The sequence below is a fragment of the Podarcis pityusensis genome (assembly GCF_964106645.2).
Source record: "Podarcis pityusensis genome assembly, chromosome: 11".
In the NCBI taxonomy this organism is placed as follows: Eukaryota; Metazoa; Chordata; class Lepidosauria; order Squamata; family Lacertidae; genus Podarcis; species Podarcis pityusensis.
In genome coordinates this window covers 11,190,234-11,207,944 of record NC_138036.1, presented here as the reverse complement: position 1 = coordinate 11,207,944, position 17,711 = coordinate 11,190,234, and the positions used below count along the sequence as shown (strand labels likewise).

At 42.7% G+C, this 17,711-nt stretch overlaps 1 protein-coding gene across 2 annotated transcripts in view; it reads right to left on the bottom strand.

Annotated features, from left to right (window-relative positions):
• SMAD4 (SMAD family member 4) overlaps nucleotides 1–16,820 on the bottom strand; it is a 30,233-nt gene extending 13,413 nt beyond the window's left edge. The window contains exons 1-4 of one of the 2 annotated variants that reach the window (XM_080973512.1): nucleotides 16,455–16,820; nucleotides 3,850–4,171; nucleotides 2,957–3,131; nucleotides 257–286 (exon numbers count right to left, since the gene is read on the bottom strand). In XM_080973512.1, the coding sequence (XP_080829638.1) occupies nucleotides 257–286; nucleotides 2,957–3,131; nucleotides 3,850–4,098 (454 nt within the window). In that variant the 5' untranslated portion in view covers nucleotides 4,099–4,171; nucleotides 16,455–16,820. The remainder of the gene's footprint in view (nucleotides 1–256; nucleotides 287–2,956; nucleotides 3,132–3,849; nucleotides 4,172–16,454) is intronic. The other variant, XM_080973511.1, reaches the window with a different exon arrangement.
• Nucleotides 16,821–17,711: the final 891 nt, after the last annotated feature.

Here is a 17,711-nt window from a genome sequence, read left to right as displayed (position 1 = left end):
GCCACAAAGATGCTCCATCTCTCTCCCTCCATTTCCTGGTATGAATTAAGTTATTTTACTATTTACCGCCACCACGCCTATACGCAGGCAGGCATGAGTCCACCACAAACAAGTGGAAGATGTCTGTATATCAATTAACTTGAGTATTCTCAAAGTAATTTCCCTAGCAATGCTTTGCATATGCTTTAAATTGAAGAGACATTCACCTTAAGAGATATTGCTGTTTATACTTGTTATGATTTCACGTATAGCTTACCTGAACTCTGCAATGTCAATCCTGAAAGATCTTTAAAGAGAAAAGAACATATAAAGTCACTAATTCAGTTTTAAATACCAGTAAACAAATATTTTACTATCTATAAAGCCTATAAACAGAAGGTGGGTAAATAACTGCAGGCATACTGTATATGTCAGTGAAGCACAATTAAACATTTCCTTCGTGTTTGTGGAAATCTGGAAAAGTGAAATTTTACTCTTAAAATACTCATTAAAATAACTTTCTATCACAACTTTTATAACAAACTGGAAAACTGTCTCCTTACCTATTCACTTCCCTCTACCACCAATACTGGAGTTAAATATGGAATTGTTTCTAAATATGGAAAGGTTTTAGTTGTTTTTATATATGATAATGTTTTCAATTTTTTTGAATTGTTATAATTGCTTTTAGATAGGAAATTGTGTAATTGTTGTTATAGCTGATGCTTTTCATGTGAAATCATTTTGAGATTTCTATGGAAAGCAATTCATAAATGGAATTTAATGAATTAATGACATGATTAAGGTCTTCCCTGCTCAGTCAGTGAGGTGGCTTTAATAATAGTAAAAAGCCTAACTGATCTCCAGACCTGGACAAGGGACTGACCCTTCCTCTCCACCACGAAAGACACGCCCTGTCAGGGAACTGCCATCGGCTCAGGGGCGAGAGGGGGAAAGCCGGATGGATTACAGAGAGCCCCCAAAGATCGTGGGAAGCAGCACCTCCTCAGCGGAGGAGAGTAGCCATGCCTCTAAAGGAGAGGAGATGCAGGGCTCGGAGGAGGCGAGGCGGTGCCTGGACACCTTGCCTGAGCAAAGCGGGGAGGAGAGAGGTCCTCCGTTACCCACGCCCTCCCTGCGCAGTAGGCGTCCGCACAGAGAGGGGAGGCGCAGACTGGGCATCAAGAAACTAATCTGCTGGGGAAGGTTTAAGGACCGCCCACTCTCAGATTCTGCCAGTGAATGAGCAAGACACGGAATAGAGGCGCTCTGCATTCCAAAGGTTTTTATCACCGATAAGAAAGCTTTAAAACAGACTATTGAAGCATATTACCTGATTGCTCTCGAGCAACCAACCTATACCTCTTATGTGGCCGCCGGGACCACATAACACTGGTCCTGAGAGATCTGCATTGGCTCCCAGCTTCCGAGCACAATTCAAAGTGTTGGTGCTGACCTTTAAAGCCCTAAACGTCCTCGGTCCTGTATACCTGAAGGAGTGTCTCCACCCCCATCATTCAGCCCGGACACTGAGATCCAGCGCCGAGGGGCTTCTGGCGGTTCCCTCATTGCGAGAAGTAAGGTTACAGGGAACCAGACAGAGGGCCTTCTTGGTAGTGGCACCTGCCCTGTGGAACACCCTCCCTTCAGATGTGAAGGAAATAAGTAGCTACCCTATCTTTAAAAGACATCTGAAGGCAGCCCTGTTCAGGGACGTTTTTAATATTTAACGCTGTATTGTTTTTAATACTTGATTGGGAGCCCAGAGTGGCTGGGGAAACTTATTATTATTATTATTATTATTATTATACCCCCCTTTGGTGTTTAGACTCTCATTCAACCCATCTTAGAGGAACTTTAAAAGATCCTTCAAAAGGAAGGAAGATTCACGAGACACAACTGTTTTCAAAAGCCTTCCTGAATGCTCTATACATTTTGTTGGAAGACACTGCATTAGCAGTAGGTGCCACCTGTGAGGGATAGCCTAAATCTTGTAGGATAGAACAACATTGCTCAAGGGTCAACTTTCAGCAAGAACAGGTTGGCTGCAGCAGTACAGAACACAACCCTGATGCAACAGGTATCCCGATTCCTTGAAGGAAAAGACACGGCTAGACAAAAAATGCCAGAATACCACAGTAACCGAAGCCAAAGAAGAATTCCCAAGGTCATCTATGGCACTGGACATCAACTGGTAACACAGGACCTACTCCCAGGTCATGGCCTAATCTAAGGTGGCAGGACTACCACCATACAAATATATGGCCTTTTTTATTTTATTTTAAAAAGGGAGGGTCACCAAATGAATGTTTAGGTTGGGTCTCAAGTCAGAAAATGGTGAAGACAACTGCTCTGTGATATGGTATTTCAAATAACCCTGTCCAAAGAGAGGCAGGAACTCTCTACTCATGTTAACCCCACAGCTGTTGCACTTTTTCCTGCTATTGCTTTCCCTAAGTGCAGAGAAATAGAGAACATCACTCCCTGGTGTAAGATTTGGCCTGCATCCCCACTAAAGTAGGAAGGAAAGGTCTGGGTTGTTCCACTGTCAGGAAAGCCTGTTCTCCCAGCAGATCTCCCTAAGCGCTGAAGTTACTTTGTCTGAGGGAAAGGCACAAACCAAGAACTGCTGGCTTAAGTGACAGAGGTGAAGATCAAGAGCACCTGAGGGCTGCAACCTTGCTTCTACCAGCACAGCATTCATGGTAAGCAGCAGCTGCCACAGCAGCAACCTACCTATAGACTAAAAAGCAGTATATTCCTTCGTCCCTTAAAAAAAGCAAATACATGCAACTGGGTTTTGGAGGGATGGGCCCTTGTCCAGCCCCAAGGGTGTTTTGCAATAATCTAGAATCAACTGGGTACATGAGGTATCATGAAAAAGCACAGGACAGCAGGGTGAATCAAAAACCTGCAATACTCAACCTAATGAAACATTAATGAAATGCAACTCCACATACAGTATGAACATACTTACCAATGCCGGGTGATACAACACGCTCATAATGATATGGATTCACGCAGACACTATCACACTTCAAGTCAAAAGCATACTGACAATATTTGACATGTTTGAGTTCGTTTTTGTGAAGATCAGGCCACCTCCATAGCCGTGCATAAATTACATGAGGAAAACCCTTACGACCAGCCACCTAGAAAGATTGAAGATCATAAAAATTTCAAATGAGAATAGAAAATCACAAAGGATGAAAAGGATCAGAATCAAATGTCACTAAGCGGTAGTGTCAGGGAACTGCCATCAGTGCCGGAGGGAGAGAGCAAGATCCAGAGGGATTCCAGAGAGCGTCCCGGGATTGGGAGAGGCAGCCCATCTTCTGGGGAAGAGAATCAGCGTAGCACCAGTGGAGAAGGGGGGCAGATGGGGGAAGCGGCGAGGTGGTCCCATGACTCCTTGCCGGGGACCAGCGGGGAGAGTAGGGGTCCTCCGCTGCCTACGCCCTCCTTGCGCAGAAGGCTTTCGCGCAGAGAGAGTAGGAGGAGACTAGGCGTCAAAGAGCTTCTTTGCTGGAAGAAGTTTAAGAAACGCCCACTGACGGATTCTGCCAGCGATTGAGAGAGCCACGGGTGAGTGGCTGTCCGGAGAGAAAAGGTTCACTCAGGCAACCCAGCCAGGTGTTTGCACCGGCTTATGCACGAGCAACCCCTAGAACCACTACAGGTAGCAACACAACACTTTATACCCTGTGAATACCACCACAAGGAACCAACCCAGTTTATAAACCCCAAATTGATTTCCATGACACAAAGCAAATTATGCTCTCGTACCACTACTCTCCCTATTTCAAAATGTCCCATACCCTGCTGCTCTCAGAGTAAGGATATTAAGGTATCATATGTGCTTCTACCAACCTGAAGTCTTCCATCCAATGTTCTCTGAATTGTAACACACTTGCTAGGATGAGCTCCATTTGTAGTTATAGCTGTAATCAAAGAATCCAATTCATCTTTTTTCTCCTTCAGTTTCTTTACTAAGCTTTCAATTGCTCGCTTTGCAAATGTTTCACTCTCCCCTCCTTGTCGATGGCACATCAAACTGTGAACAATGCTCAGACAAGCATCATTACTTGTTGGTGTGTTAGTAATAGACATATTGTCCATTTGGTACAGCTTTTACTTCCAAGACCAAATAATCTTGCCAGTCAGTGGGCCAAGAACTGTCTCCAACATGCACCTAGAAGGAATAGGGAACAAACATCACAAGAATGGCCATGAAATGTTTACTGTCTGGGCCACCAGGAAGTATCATGTATGAGAAATCAACATGTTTTTTCCATGTGCAATATTTGAGTGCGTTCAAGCTATTTTTCGAGACGATTATTCAACAGGAAGCATACTCCTGTTCTTCTGCAACTATGTAACAGCCTTCCCACAAGTATCTATACTTATTTGACAATGTTTTATTCTGTTCCCTGCCCTCAAAATGTAGCTCAGTGGATCTATGTGGTTTAACCCTTTATGCACTTTGTTTTTCAAAAAGTAACCACTGTAATAGGATTGCTGCATTGATAAGAGCCAAATCATGCATGTGAGTTTATCTCAATTTTAAAATTAGTACCAGTAAGAAATTGAGTGAGGGGGTGAGGAAGAGCCCATCATTTTCATTAATCACCACACATATTTTTATAATGTCTAATTCCACTCTCAAGAGCCACAATAGACATCAAAGCAGAGGATACATTTAGTGTCTTCCAAATTATGTTGGCTTTTTAATATTTTGCCGCTACCAAATCAGAGATTGGGGGGGGGGGGGTTCCAAATCTGACTGGCAAAGCAGCAGAGCCGAAGGAGTGTTAAAAGTTTTCCTCATGCACAATTTTTGCTTTCCTTTATAAAGGGGGAAAGATATGGAGATGAAAGCAACTGGGAAAGCCAATTCTGATTTGATAAACAGTCCAAAGAAAAAGTGCCAAGCATTCCACACACATACACATCTGCACCAATATTTAAGTTTCCTGGACACACTAACCCCTTTTTGCAATAGAATATAACAGAATAGAATATTACCAGAGAGCAAGTTCATGTTCCTAGCTCTGCCCCTGAAGATATACAGTTTCCCCTACATTCTCTATTCCACAGTATTCACATATTAGGCATGCTTCATGATGGATTCCAGCTCTAATGGAAACCTATGCACATAGGCTTTCCCCTTGCGGAAGTCCATGTGCAACTCCGCTCTCTGGTAACTGAGAGTCCTGGATGGCCTCAACAATGGGCTGCATCCAGACTTAGTCATATTTACAGCAGACTCACTGAAATAAATGAGAATTGAGTTAGTCATAACTTGTTCCTTTGATTTCAATGGGTATACTCTAAGCATTTAGTCTGTATCCAATCCACTATACCCTGTCAACAGAGTAGCTGTAATTCTTTCCAATTAAGACTTATTGTACAACTGACATTTAACATTCAGAGCAGCCAGGAAGTTATAAAATCACTTCCAAGAAAGCATTAGCAACACACAAATGTCCTGTTGAATCACAGAGCTATCATCAGAATACATTTTATGCATGTGTGGCTTAAAGTAGTCCCCACAAAAATGCCACTTTGAGCTGACCAATGCACTGATTTGGTATGGGATTATGTCTTTTCAACGGAGGCGTAGGAATTCAAAGCAGATGGCAGTTCTTCCAATTAACATTGCTATTATGGTGCAACATGCTGCCTCTTTTCATTCCTCGGGATATTTCTGTCCCAAAGGGGTATTTGAACAATTAAGAGACAACATTTGTAAGCTGCATTGCAAAGATAATGCCTTGCATGCTTTAAATGTCATTGCAGATACTGCATAGCTTGCTTTAGCATCTCTTCTATGTACTGGTGTTTACGCCAAAGAAAGCAATATAAACAGGGATCTGTGAAAATCACAGGATGTTCTGATGTGTCAATTAAAAGTTAGAAATTCCTTCCTTCACTTCCTGGTTCCCTCCAGATGCTGCTGAGCAGCCATGAACAGCCTCAGCTCGCATGGCCAAATGTCATGAACAAGGAGAGTTGCACTCCAACAACAGGAGGGCCCAGGTTGGGGCTGAATGCTTTAGTTTCTCAGCTTAACACATACCACCCGCTTGCTTTTCTCTCAGTCACTGATAGGATAGCCCTAATTTGCTGCCATTTGCTGCCTTGTGGTGCTGGGGCACACATGATTCAGAAGGTGCACATCCATAAAGCCAAAATCCCCTGCATCAACCTTTTTGAACTTTAGGTCCCCAGATGCAGCTAGACTACAATTCCTTTCACTCTTGGCTAAACTACCGTATTTTTCGCTCTATAAGATGCACCAGACCACAAGACGCACCTAGTTTTTGGAGGAGGAAAGCAAGGAAAAAAATATTCTGAATCTCAGAAGCCAGAACAGCAAGAGGGATCGATGTACAGTGAAAGCAGCAATCCCTCTTGCTGTTCTGGCTTCTGGAATAGCTGCACAGCCTGCATTCGCTCCATAAGACGCACACACATTTCCCCTTACTTTTTAGGAGGGAAAAAGTGAGTCTTATAGAGCAAAAAATACGGTATTTGGAAATTATCAGAGTTGGAGTCCAGAGCTGGGAACCCAAAGTTGAAGAAATGTGCACTTTATTTTTTTTAAGAGTTCCAATAGAAAAGACGACAGGCAAAAAGGTATTTAAATATACCTTTCTGAAGAAACCAGAGGCCTTTCTCTTGGGCATTGTCGGCCAACTGGTGCCAAAGAAGGACAGAACCTTTTTCATGTATGCTACAACAGCAGCAAGAATACTTATCGCAAAGTATTGGAAGACACAAGATCTACCCACTTTGGAAGAATGGCAGATGAAGGTGATTGACTACATGGAATTGGCGGAAATGACTGGCAGAATCCGAGACCAGGGAGAAGAGTCGGTGAAAGAAGACTGGAAAAAAATTAAGGACTATTTACAGAAATATTGTAAAATTAAGGAACTTTAGAAGGATGCTGGATAGAAATTAAGAGGTTTTTAGCTGTAATGCTTTAAGAGACATGGGGAAAAAAAAAGGTTAACAATTGGGTAAAAGATTAATGGTAAGGATTTGCTGAACCAACAAACTGAATTGGAATACAAAGAAGGGAGGTATGAGGAGGTCTGGGGAAATAAGAGTAAGGAAGATAGGTTATGGAACATTAGTGTGTTTTTAACTGTTTTATTTTGTATGTTTTTTCTTACTTTTTGCTTTTTTGCTGTAATTTATACTTTTTTCTTTGTTTTCTGTATTTTTGTGAAACTTTAATAAATATCATTTAAAAAAAAAAAGAAAAGAAAAGACAACAGGCAAAATGCTCTCTGCTAGTGGGGATTCTAGATGGCTTAACTACAGCATACATGTAAAATCTCCATCTACAGATGTCCTTCCAGTACCCTATTCTCTCAAAGGATCTCTATTATCTACTCTCAGAGTTGACGAGTATGTGTGAGTAAATGCACATCCCCTCAGTCTTGATGCTTAATTCCCAGGGTGCAGTAGTTTTGTCGGGGCAGATTCATCAAGGATGGGAAGGCTCCATCATGCCAAGGGACCCTAATCAATCTTACACCACCAGCTCCAATTCCTCATCACCCACATACTCATACGAACAGATACGAAACCATTATTATACATTTGGCACAAGCGGAAACATGGAAATGTAAAGTGCTTCTCATGATGTGGCCACCAAATGCAAGGTGCTTCAGCTTAGATTGCTGTGACATCTGTTCCAAAAGCCCTGGCTGGCATACAATTAATAATATACTTCATTAATAAAGAATAGCTAGAGGCCGCAAGCTGCCACTGCATCTATTTGTGAGCTATATAGACTTGAAGGTAGCGAGGTGGGGCAACACAAGTGCAAACTTGTCTTCCATGTTTGCAGGTTACATTGCTCTACATGTTTCCCTCTTTAACACCCTTCTCTTGTTGGTTGCTTTGTTTTCCTCCTTGCTTCAGGCACCCGATACCTTCACAAGTCTCCTCCTCCTACATCAGGGTTGGCTAACTCGAGGCACTCCAAATGTCATTGGGCTCATATCTCCCATCAACCTTACCCAGTACAATGATCTGCACCCCTGCTCCTACTTTTCACTTCCTAGCTACAGTCTGACCCTGGTTCAATACACAAAATGGACAAACTGAAGCTCAGACCAATATGTTTACTGGAATCCTGCTGAATCGGTTAGTGACCTGACTGTTAGTCTTGGGAGTTGAAATCATGCTTATCACTGTAAGAGGACTGATGTGATGGATATATTATCACAACACTTACTCAGCCAGTCTTCAGTTGGCTTTCTGGACTATATTTCCTAGGGGACAGCTGTGGCCCTCCAGGTTTCATTGTTTCCTGTACCTCTTAGCACTGCCCAAGACAGCAGGGGTTGATGGGAGTGAAAGTACAACATAGGTACTGCACCACAGTTGCTCACTGCTGCCCTATGCAATTCATAAAGACCAGAACCAGGCCATTAACTCTTCCTCTTTCTGATCATGTACACCGTATTTCTTCTGCCCAGGCAGACACATGTGGTTTAGAGAAGCAAAAATACACCCATATGCATGTGAAGTATTTTATACATACAATCATAGAATTGTAGAGTTGGAAGGGACCCTGAGGGTCATCTAGTCCAACCCCCTGCAAAGCAGGAATGTCAACCAAAACATCTATGACAGATGGCTATCCATCCTCTGTTTTAAACATCCAATGAAGGAGAGTCCACCACCTTCTGAGGCAGCCTGCTCCGCTGCCAAACAGCTCTTATCACCAGAAAGTTCTTCCTGATGTTGAGTTGGAATCATCTTTCTTGTAACTTGAAGCCATTGATTCAGGTCTTACCCTCTGGAGCAGGAGAAAACAAGCTTGCTCCATCTTCATGGGACAGCTCTTTAGATATTTGAAGATGGCTATCATATCTCAGTCTCCTCTTTTCCAGGCTAAACATACTCAACTCCCCCATAGATGATGCTAAATAGACTGTTTTGAAACATATTCCTAGAATTGGCCTCTTCTGTTTTTTGTGTGTGAATATTTTCTTAATAAATTAATAAGGATGTCAATAGCCAAGATATTCAACACTAGAGTGATGCTGCTACTGAAATATAAGGTAAAACAATAAATACATATCTCAATTGATATGTATTAAACCATCTAATGGACCAAAGCTTTGACCTCAACTCATTTCTAGACCAATAATCTAGTACACAGCTTAGATACTTAACTGCTGAAAACATGGCACAAATTCAATAATCGCAATCACTGACACCAGCTACAACAAATTTCAAGGCTGGGGTGAATCATTCAGCAACTGTGCAGAGCAATAATGCTTTTAAGATCATCACGCCACTGGTCTAATGGAAGCCATTCAAGCACTTGAATCAACAAGAGGCTACTGAAGTTTTAATCTAGCTTTTGAGAGCAGTAGCAACCGCCACTGCCTTCTCAGCAAATAAAAATAGGATTTTAATTTGTATTCAAAAGGGGGGGGGGGGTATTCACTTGCCAGTCAATCAAAGGAAAGCAATTAGACAGCACCCATTAAAATTAATGGACTAAGCTAGTCAGGTCTTTTCAATGGATCAACTCTGAACAGGACTAACATTGGATACAACCCCCAATTTTAACCTTATGGTGCATAACTACCTCATCCTGCAACATCATATATTTATACATTTCCTTTTACTGACCTGGGTGAAATATGTTTAATTAATGTTGTAAAAACAATATGATAGGAGAGCAACTCAGGAATTCCAGATATTTAAGCTTGCTTGCTTACTTAAAAATCTACCTGTTTTTTATTTGTGCGTGCACACATGCACACTCACATTTAACTCTTTCTTACACATGTTTAATTCTCAGGTTTATCTGTAGATTCCGATCCAATGCACACTTACCTAGAAGTAAATTCCTTTAAGCTCAACAGAGCTTCCCTCCAAATTTATCTCTATCTATACATGACTGCACTGTAATAGGGCTTACCCACACTTCCCTTTTCTCCCACTCTTTCTAGGAAGGTATAATGCTCCGTGTCCGAGACAGAACGGGCTCCCATCCCCAAGCTTTCCCCACAAAAACCCATTCTTCAAAGTTCAATCAGAGTAAACATCAATTCAGGTTTCGAGCAGACTGATGCTTGCTCTGACTGAGCTTTAAAGAGTAGAGTTTTGTGGGGAAAGCTCTGGAGAAGAAGAAAAAAGAGGCTCAGACACGAAGCTTTAAATCCCAAATTGTGCCTGGAAAGAGCAGAGGAAAGGTAAGTGTAGATAAGCCCATAGTTGGCATATAAAGTGATCAATCCTTAAAGAAATATAATCATCATTATATATCCTCCTTCCTCTCAAAGGCACCCACAACAGAGTGACTAAGACTGCAATCCAAACCCATCTACCTAGGAGAAAGCTCCACTAATTCAATGAGATGTACTTCTGAGCATACATACCGGTAGTTAGGATTGTGGCCTAATCTGATATTGGCTACAGTCAAATAAACAACAAAGCTAGCTTTACAAGTTAACAACCTCTATAAACCTAGGTAAATAAACATAACAAAATGTATTTATTGTAGAATTTATATTGCACCTATTTACAGTTGAAGGCAGCCAACAATGCAAAAAAACCCACACAATAAAAATGGTGACAGAACAAAAAAATAAAAAACAGGAGCTTCTAGAACATACAAAGCTGAAGGAGTAGAAGCTAAATCAAACAGGAATATTCTTTACAAATGTACAACTAATCCAAGCTTGTAAATAGCAGCTTGACAGGTCACCTGTCCAGCAAACCCAGTGCTTGTAAATTGGAAATATGTCAGTTCTTTTTTTTCATGTAGTTGAGATGCCCACATGACTAATAGAGCCATTGCCAATGTTTTTGAAATGTTCGTATTGTTTTCACAATTTTGTTGTTTCCTGTCCTTTGGAGGAAAATGACTTAATAGAAATGAAAATAACAGTAATAATCCTAAATTCAGTAGTCCAAAATATGTGGAGGGTAGCAGGCTGGGGAAGGCTCATTTAGATTATTCATTGACTGGTGTAAATCTGCTTCAATGAAACGCATTCTACAAGAAGTAGACTTAGGTGTGCCTCTCTGTCCCCTTTCTACCTCAAAAGACCTCCTCTTCTTGTCACCAATTAAAATGTGTTACCTTTAAGTAGCAAGAAGCTGTTTTTCAAAAAATGCTTCATGTGGTTGTATAAAAGGATCATGAAAATGACTGCAGCATTTGTCCATCTGTGCCAAACACTGAAACCATCAACTAAGCACCCAACTCCATTTGATCTTTTTATTCACTCCAGAAGTTATGTGGCTTTTATCCTTGTTAAAAACCTGTGACAATTTTATTTAAAAAATCAAGAAGTTACATCTCACATTACAGCCACACAAGGCTCTCAAAAACATTTACAAAATCACCACAATAAGAACATCATAATTATCTAAAAGTAGCAAAAAGCATACAGTAAGAAAAGCTTTCCAAAGAAGCCACAACCATCACATGGAAGCTCAGAGAGAAGTGGATATCATGTTAGCACATCCCACAGTAACGTGGGAACTACAGTGGTACCTCTGGATGCGAACGGGATCCGTTCCGGAGCAGAACGCAACCTGCGTCTGCATGGGTCGCGTTTTGCCACTTCTGCACATGATGTCATTTTGAGCATCTGCGCATGCGTGAGCAGTGAAACCTAGAAGTAACGCGTTCCGTTACTTCTGGGTCACTGTGGAGCACAACCCAAAAACGCTCAACCTGAAGCAACTTTAACCCGAGGTATGACTGTACTGAGAAGGTTCTGTGCCTTGTAGCCAGCCAAACTTTAGAGTCTAAAGGCAGGTGGGTTATCTGGGATGACCTTGAATGCTGCTGGGATTTATGATGTATTGCATAAGGTTAGGGTGACCTTCAGTGTGTGCAAGAATGCTTACATCAAGGATAATTACTAAGTATCTTAATGTCTGAAGGCACACCAGTCCCAGAATGTGAATTCATAAACTGAAAAAATCTCAAAACTCATAAATTTAAAAGCTTAGTTTTATATTCTGTAAAACCTAACTGTTAATTAAATGGGAACTCAGGTCTACTATGTGATTCTGTTCTGCATGCACATTTGATTTCCTGATGGCATAATGGAAATTCAAAATATGAATTTGATTATCAAGGGGAAATCCATGTTAATAATAATACAGTAAGGGGAGGGCAAATAAATAATAATTTATGTTTAGCCATGGGTCAAAAGCTCTGGGTTTCATTAAAAAGTAGCATCAAATTATATTGTGTGAAAGCATGGTTTAGCATCAAAACAAAAGAATAATGAATAGGGAGTATATACAAACAGGAAAACTGATGATAAAGATTTCAACATAGCAACATACAATAATGAGATAAGGGACAGCAAAGACTTAAGACATATAAATGGATACTTCTGTCAGAAGCAAAAACAAACAAATAAACCCCAAAAGCTTTGAATAATCAAAAGGAATCACTTAACTCTGGCTAGCAATAGGACACTGTTTTGTTTAAGAATGTGAGAAATCCCACATAATAGGGGGAGGAATGGAAGAGCGGAGCTGGAGAGCAGTGAGAGTGCTTGTAGCATGCAAAGTGCTTGAATACGATAAAATAAATAAGTTTCTATAAAATAATTGAGATTATAATGTCAGAGGTGTCCCTAATACTTAAATGACATTAAATGAGTACACTAAAATGTTACATACTGTTACTAGCCAGAACATCCAATCCATTAACAATACAAAGAAAAAAAAGATGTAATGGCAGGATGCGGGGGAGATTGTCAGGTGGCAAAGAATGCTTATTTACTGGAAACACTCTCAAATGTTTGGTCCCAGTAAAAAGCCATTTACAACTGCATGGAAGATCACCTTATCACCTGAAAGAAAACAGCAAGGAAAGGGTAGCTAAAAGTGTACAGAATTAACTTAATGGACAGTTAGGATAATTTGCTTAAGTGTACAGTGGTGCCTTGCAAGACGAATGCCTCGCAAGACGAAAAACGCGCAAGACGAAAGAGTTTTCCGTTTTTTGAGTCGTTCCGCAAGACGAATTTCCCTATGGGCTTGCTTCGCAAGACGAAACGTCTTGCGAGTTCTTGCGAGTTTGTTTCCTTTTTCTTAAAGCCGCTAAGCCGTTAATAGCAGCTAATAGCCGTGCTTCGCAAGACGAAAAAACCGCAAGACGAAGAGACTCGCGGAACGGATCAATTTTGTCTTGCGAGGCACCACTGTAGCTATAGCAAGGGAATCTAATCACAGTCAAAAAGTAAGATGCCTACAAGATTCCCATATTCTCTGATATCTAGGAAATGTGATCATCCTATTCAGAATGGATAGTAGTTTTTGCATCTAAGGAAAATTCGACTCAGACAGCTTGACTTAGCCCACTCCTAACAGGCTGGTGGACTCACAGTCAATGATGCATACAAGCAACTGATCAGTTTTTTAATGTCAAAGAAAAAAAATCATTGGTGCATTAATTGTGGTGGGGAAAACTATCTAAAGAGAATGTATCCATAAAGCATGGGTGCTTGTCTCTGGCCCTCTAGATGTTGTTGAACTCTGAACTCCCATCAGTCCTAGCCGGTGTGGCTAATGGTCAGAGATAATAGAAACTGTGGTACAAAACATTTGAAGAGCCACAGATCACCCAGCCCTGCCACCAAGTCTATTGGAAATAGCCATCCAGCTCTATCACCCACTGAATGCTACCACCGCCGTGTCAACCCTTTCAATGGCAGTCACAGTGTCTAACCTTTTCCAATGCCTGGTTGCCTGAAGTTGGCCTTCATTCCCAGAATACTGTCTGCTCATAAAATGCTCATAGCTTTATTCAACTCTGTTAGCTGGACTTGTTCAAGGATGTGTTATCATCCGACATTACTTTCAACCCACTCCCTTCCAACACCTGCCAGCACCCAAGGCTACACACTAATCATGACACATGTTCAACACATTCGCTCTAATCCTTGCTATTCATCTCAGTGATATTTTTTTTCTGTGCTTCTGAGTTTAAGCTTATTTTACATAGTGATTTTTCCCATTCCACCAACATAAGTGGCATCAGCATGTCATGGAGTGCATATGGAACTTGTTCTCACAGGAGGCAGCAATGGCCACCAACTTGCATGGCTTTAGAAGAGGATTAGACAAATTCATGGATGAAAAAGCTATCAAGGGCTACTAGCCATGATGTTGATGCTCTACCTTCATGGCAGAAGACAGTAATGCTTATGAATAATAGTTGCTGGAAACTTCAGCGCTCTTGTGCTGGGGTCCTGCATGTGGATGTCCACAGGCATGGAGCTGGCTACAGTGAGACCAGCCTTATCCAGGAGGCTCTTATGTTCTTAATCCACATTAATGATAGCGAAAAGAGGATAAAATGTGTGTGATTGCATGGGATGGATGACATGCATCCCTACTTGACAGATGAACAGTAGAATAAATATTCACAGCAAATCCATCCCTACTTAATATGTGATGGAAAAACATCTTGTAAGCTATTATAAATTCGTTGCCATTCACAATAGAGCTCTTTTACTATGCAGTATTTTTTATTTACTTAACAAAATGTATATAGCGCTTGATTGTAATAAAACCACTCAGTGGTTTATGTACCTCTGAGCAATGCAATGAGGCAAGATTAGTTTTAACACAGTGCATTGGGGAAGTTCTTTTGCACACAACTCTGAGCTACTAAGATTAAAGTCAATAGATAACCCACCCTTCTTTTCACAAACTAAGGCTGAAAGGCAATAGCTAGCAATACCCCAAGGCTAGATTTGGAACCTAGATGCAACACTGACTCACATTTCTACAGTACTTTTACATCAGGCTTTGTGTTTTAGCAACAATGTGAAGAAGCATAAAGAACTTCTTCAGACATAAAGAATAAAGCATAAAGAACTTCTTCTAAAGAAGTGAATAGCTTCTATAACCTTGTATTTCAGTACTTCACAATCCTTGTATGACAAAGACAAGCTTCTTATATTGACTGTACAAAATGCTTCCCACTTACTACCACTGATTCAGGCAGTATTATTCACTTCCAGATCACTTTTTTCGGGCACATCACAGCATGCTTTACAAAGCTTCTCTCTCGACCCACCAATTCACCTCTTGTGGGTGTGTAATCTCCTTCCATATTTTAAATATGGATGGGGGCTATTATCCAGAAAGACATAATAATAGAGCTTTTAAACATGACATTCAGGAGCAACTTTTCAGATCAAGTTTTAATGAAGTTGGTTATAGCCAACTTCTTCATTAACTTACTGTAGAGGTATACAGCAACCCACAGTAACATATGAAGCATTACAGCTAATTATTAAAATTAGTTTTCTGAATTCATTCTTTAAATGAAAATTAACAGAAGTATCCATGCATTTTATAATAATACACACAGACATAACTGTCTCATGTTGCTGAGGGCACTTCATTACTATGGTTACCACTAAAGGCTAACAGGTGTTTTTTTAATTAAAAAAAAATGGCATGAGCTTTCACGGACTAGCGCCTGCTTCATCAGATGCAGAAGAACTCATCACAATAAGACTGCTAGTCTCCAAGGTGCCACAGGACTGTTAACCGCAATAATTCAAAAAGGGCAGCTTTGCAACCCGTGAGAGATTTAGCAGATGTACGGTGGCAACAGTTTTTCTTCCCTGCATCAGATGAAGCAGGCGCTATTCCATAAATGCTCATGCAAACAATAACTCTGTTTTAGGTTTTTACGGTGCCACTAAGCTCTTTGTTCTTTTCGCCACAACAGTGTCACCACAAGCTTTACAATACTTTAAAAAAACTAGCAGGTTTACTGTGGCAAGTGTTCTTGCTCTGCTGCAAACAAAACAAAAACCCACTCATGCCATTGCACGGGGGTGGACTAGACGACCCTCGGGGGAAACCCCCCCCCCAAAAAAAACCCTTCACGATTCCACCAAGTGGTCCCGTAAAGCCTTTAAAAGGTACCATATTTTTTAGGGGGGGTCCTCCTTCCGCTGCAAGAGCAACAGATGAAAGAAACACTCCTGGAACTCTTACACCGCGCAAAGGGGGCAGGAAAAAAAATTAGAATAATGAAGTCTCGAAGCGGATTTGCAGGGGGCTTCCAGGAAGAGCCCCCCTTACCCGCCCAGAGCCACTGCTCGGGCTTCAATCTTAGGCAGGAGTTACTCGGGAGTAACTCAAGCAGAGTAAACGTGCAGAGTTTCCTTTTTAAATCATTACAAAAGGGGGTCCCGGGGGAGGGGGGGAGAGTAGGGAAAACAGACCTCCCAGGCTCCCTTTGTCTCTCCTTCTCTGCTCGCGGCAGATTTATTACAATCACAGCCTCGCAATGTTTATACACACAGATTACTACTCCTCGCCTCTTAACTCGGGAAGGAGCTTCAAGGCCGAGTAAGTAGTAAATAAAGCGAGCGGAGCGAAAACAAAAGCCCGAGCGGCGGAGAGGGGAAAAGAAGAAGGGGCTGAGGGGGCGTTACCTGGGCCTCGGCCGGGACCCCGTGTCGGGCGGCGGCAGCAGCAGCAGAGGCGCCGCCGCGGCCTGCCCGCCCGCCCTCCGGTGAGGGGCCTTCCTGGGCGCCCCTAACCCACCTCCTCGGCCGCCCCTCGCGAGCGCCTTCCCGCCTCCTCAGCGGCCCTGAGGGAGACGAGCCGGGAGGGGGGAGGCTTCCTGAGGGGCGCCGCGGCCTCTCGCTCTGCGCACGCGCGCGCAGACGGAGGGGGGGGCCGAGGCACGAGGAGGAGGAGGGAGGAGGGAGGAACGTTCCAGCCGCCGCCGCTGCCGCCACCTCCTACGTCGTGCCTCTGGCTGGCTGGTGGTGTTGTTGGTGCCGCTGCTTCTGCCGCCGCAGACACGGCCAGGCAGGCGCCGTAGCGCGCATGCGCCACATCCGGGTTTTTTCCTCTCTCTTCCTTTCTCCCTCCCACCCTCCCGCACTTGCTGCTGCTTCTCTCTGTCGCGCCGCCGCCGCACGCCGCTCTCTGCTACGGCTCTTTCACCACCTCCCGCAAGCGTGCACACAGCGCGCATGCTCAGTCGAGGGCAAGCCAGGCGACGGCGCCCTTAGATTTTTTTTTCTCCTTGGAAAAGAATGCGGGCGGGCGCGGAGTAACCGCGGGAACCAGGAGAGGGAAAGGGAGTTGGGTTTTTGGTTTTCAGGAGCGTCGTCAGCGTGCGAACGCAGAACGGGCGGGCGGTTTTTTTTTTAAAAAAAACACTTTATTTTTCCCTGAAACTGCTGGCTGGCGAGGAAGCGTCGATTCCTTCCCGGAAATACCGCCGATTTTGCTATAAAAAAACCCGCACTGCTTCTTGTTTGCAGCGTGCACGCGGTATTGGATTGCTACCAGGCGACAGCCAGCAGCCTTGATCTGCCAGCAGCGCTGGGTTTGGGGCACACGGGCGCACACAAATTTCCAATCAGAGGTTGAATGGCCATAAATGATAGGTGACCTAGTTGAGATACGTGCATTGCAGGGGGCTGGACTAGATGATCCTCAGGACCCCTTCAAACAAGTCTGTTTGTATAAAGCAAGGGATCTGAGGAGAACCACCAAATGACCTCCCCCTCCTCACTTTTGGGATGGGGTGTAAGGTCCTTACACCCAGCCCAACTTCAGCTTGGGTCAACAAGGCAAGAGAATCCAATTGTGAAAAGCTGGGCTTGCTTGCTGGTTGCCAAAGTCCAGCGATTTCCACGGTTCAGATTTCCACACCAACCATAAAAGCACCTAGC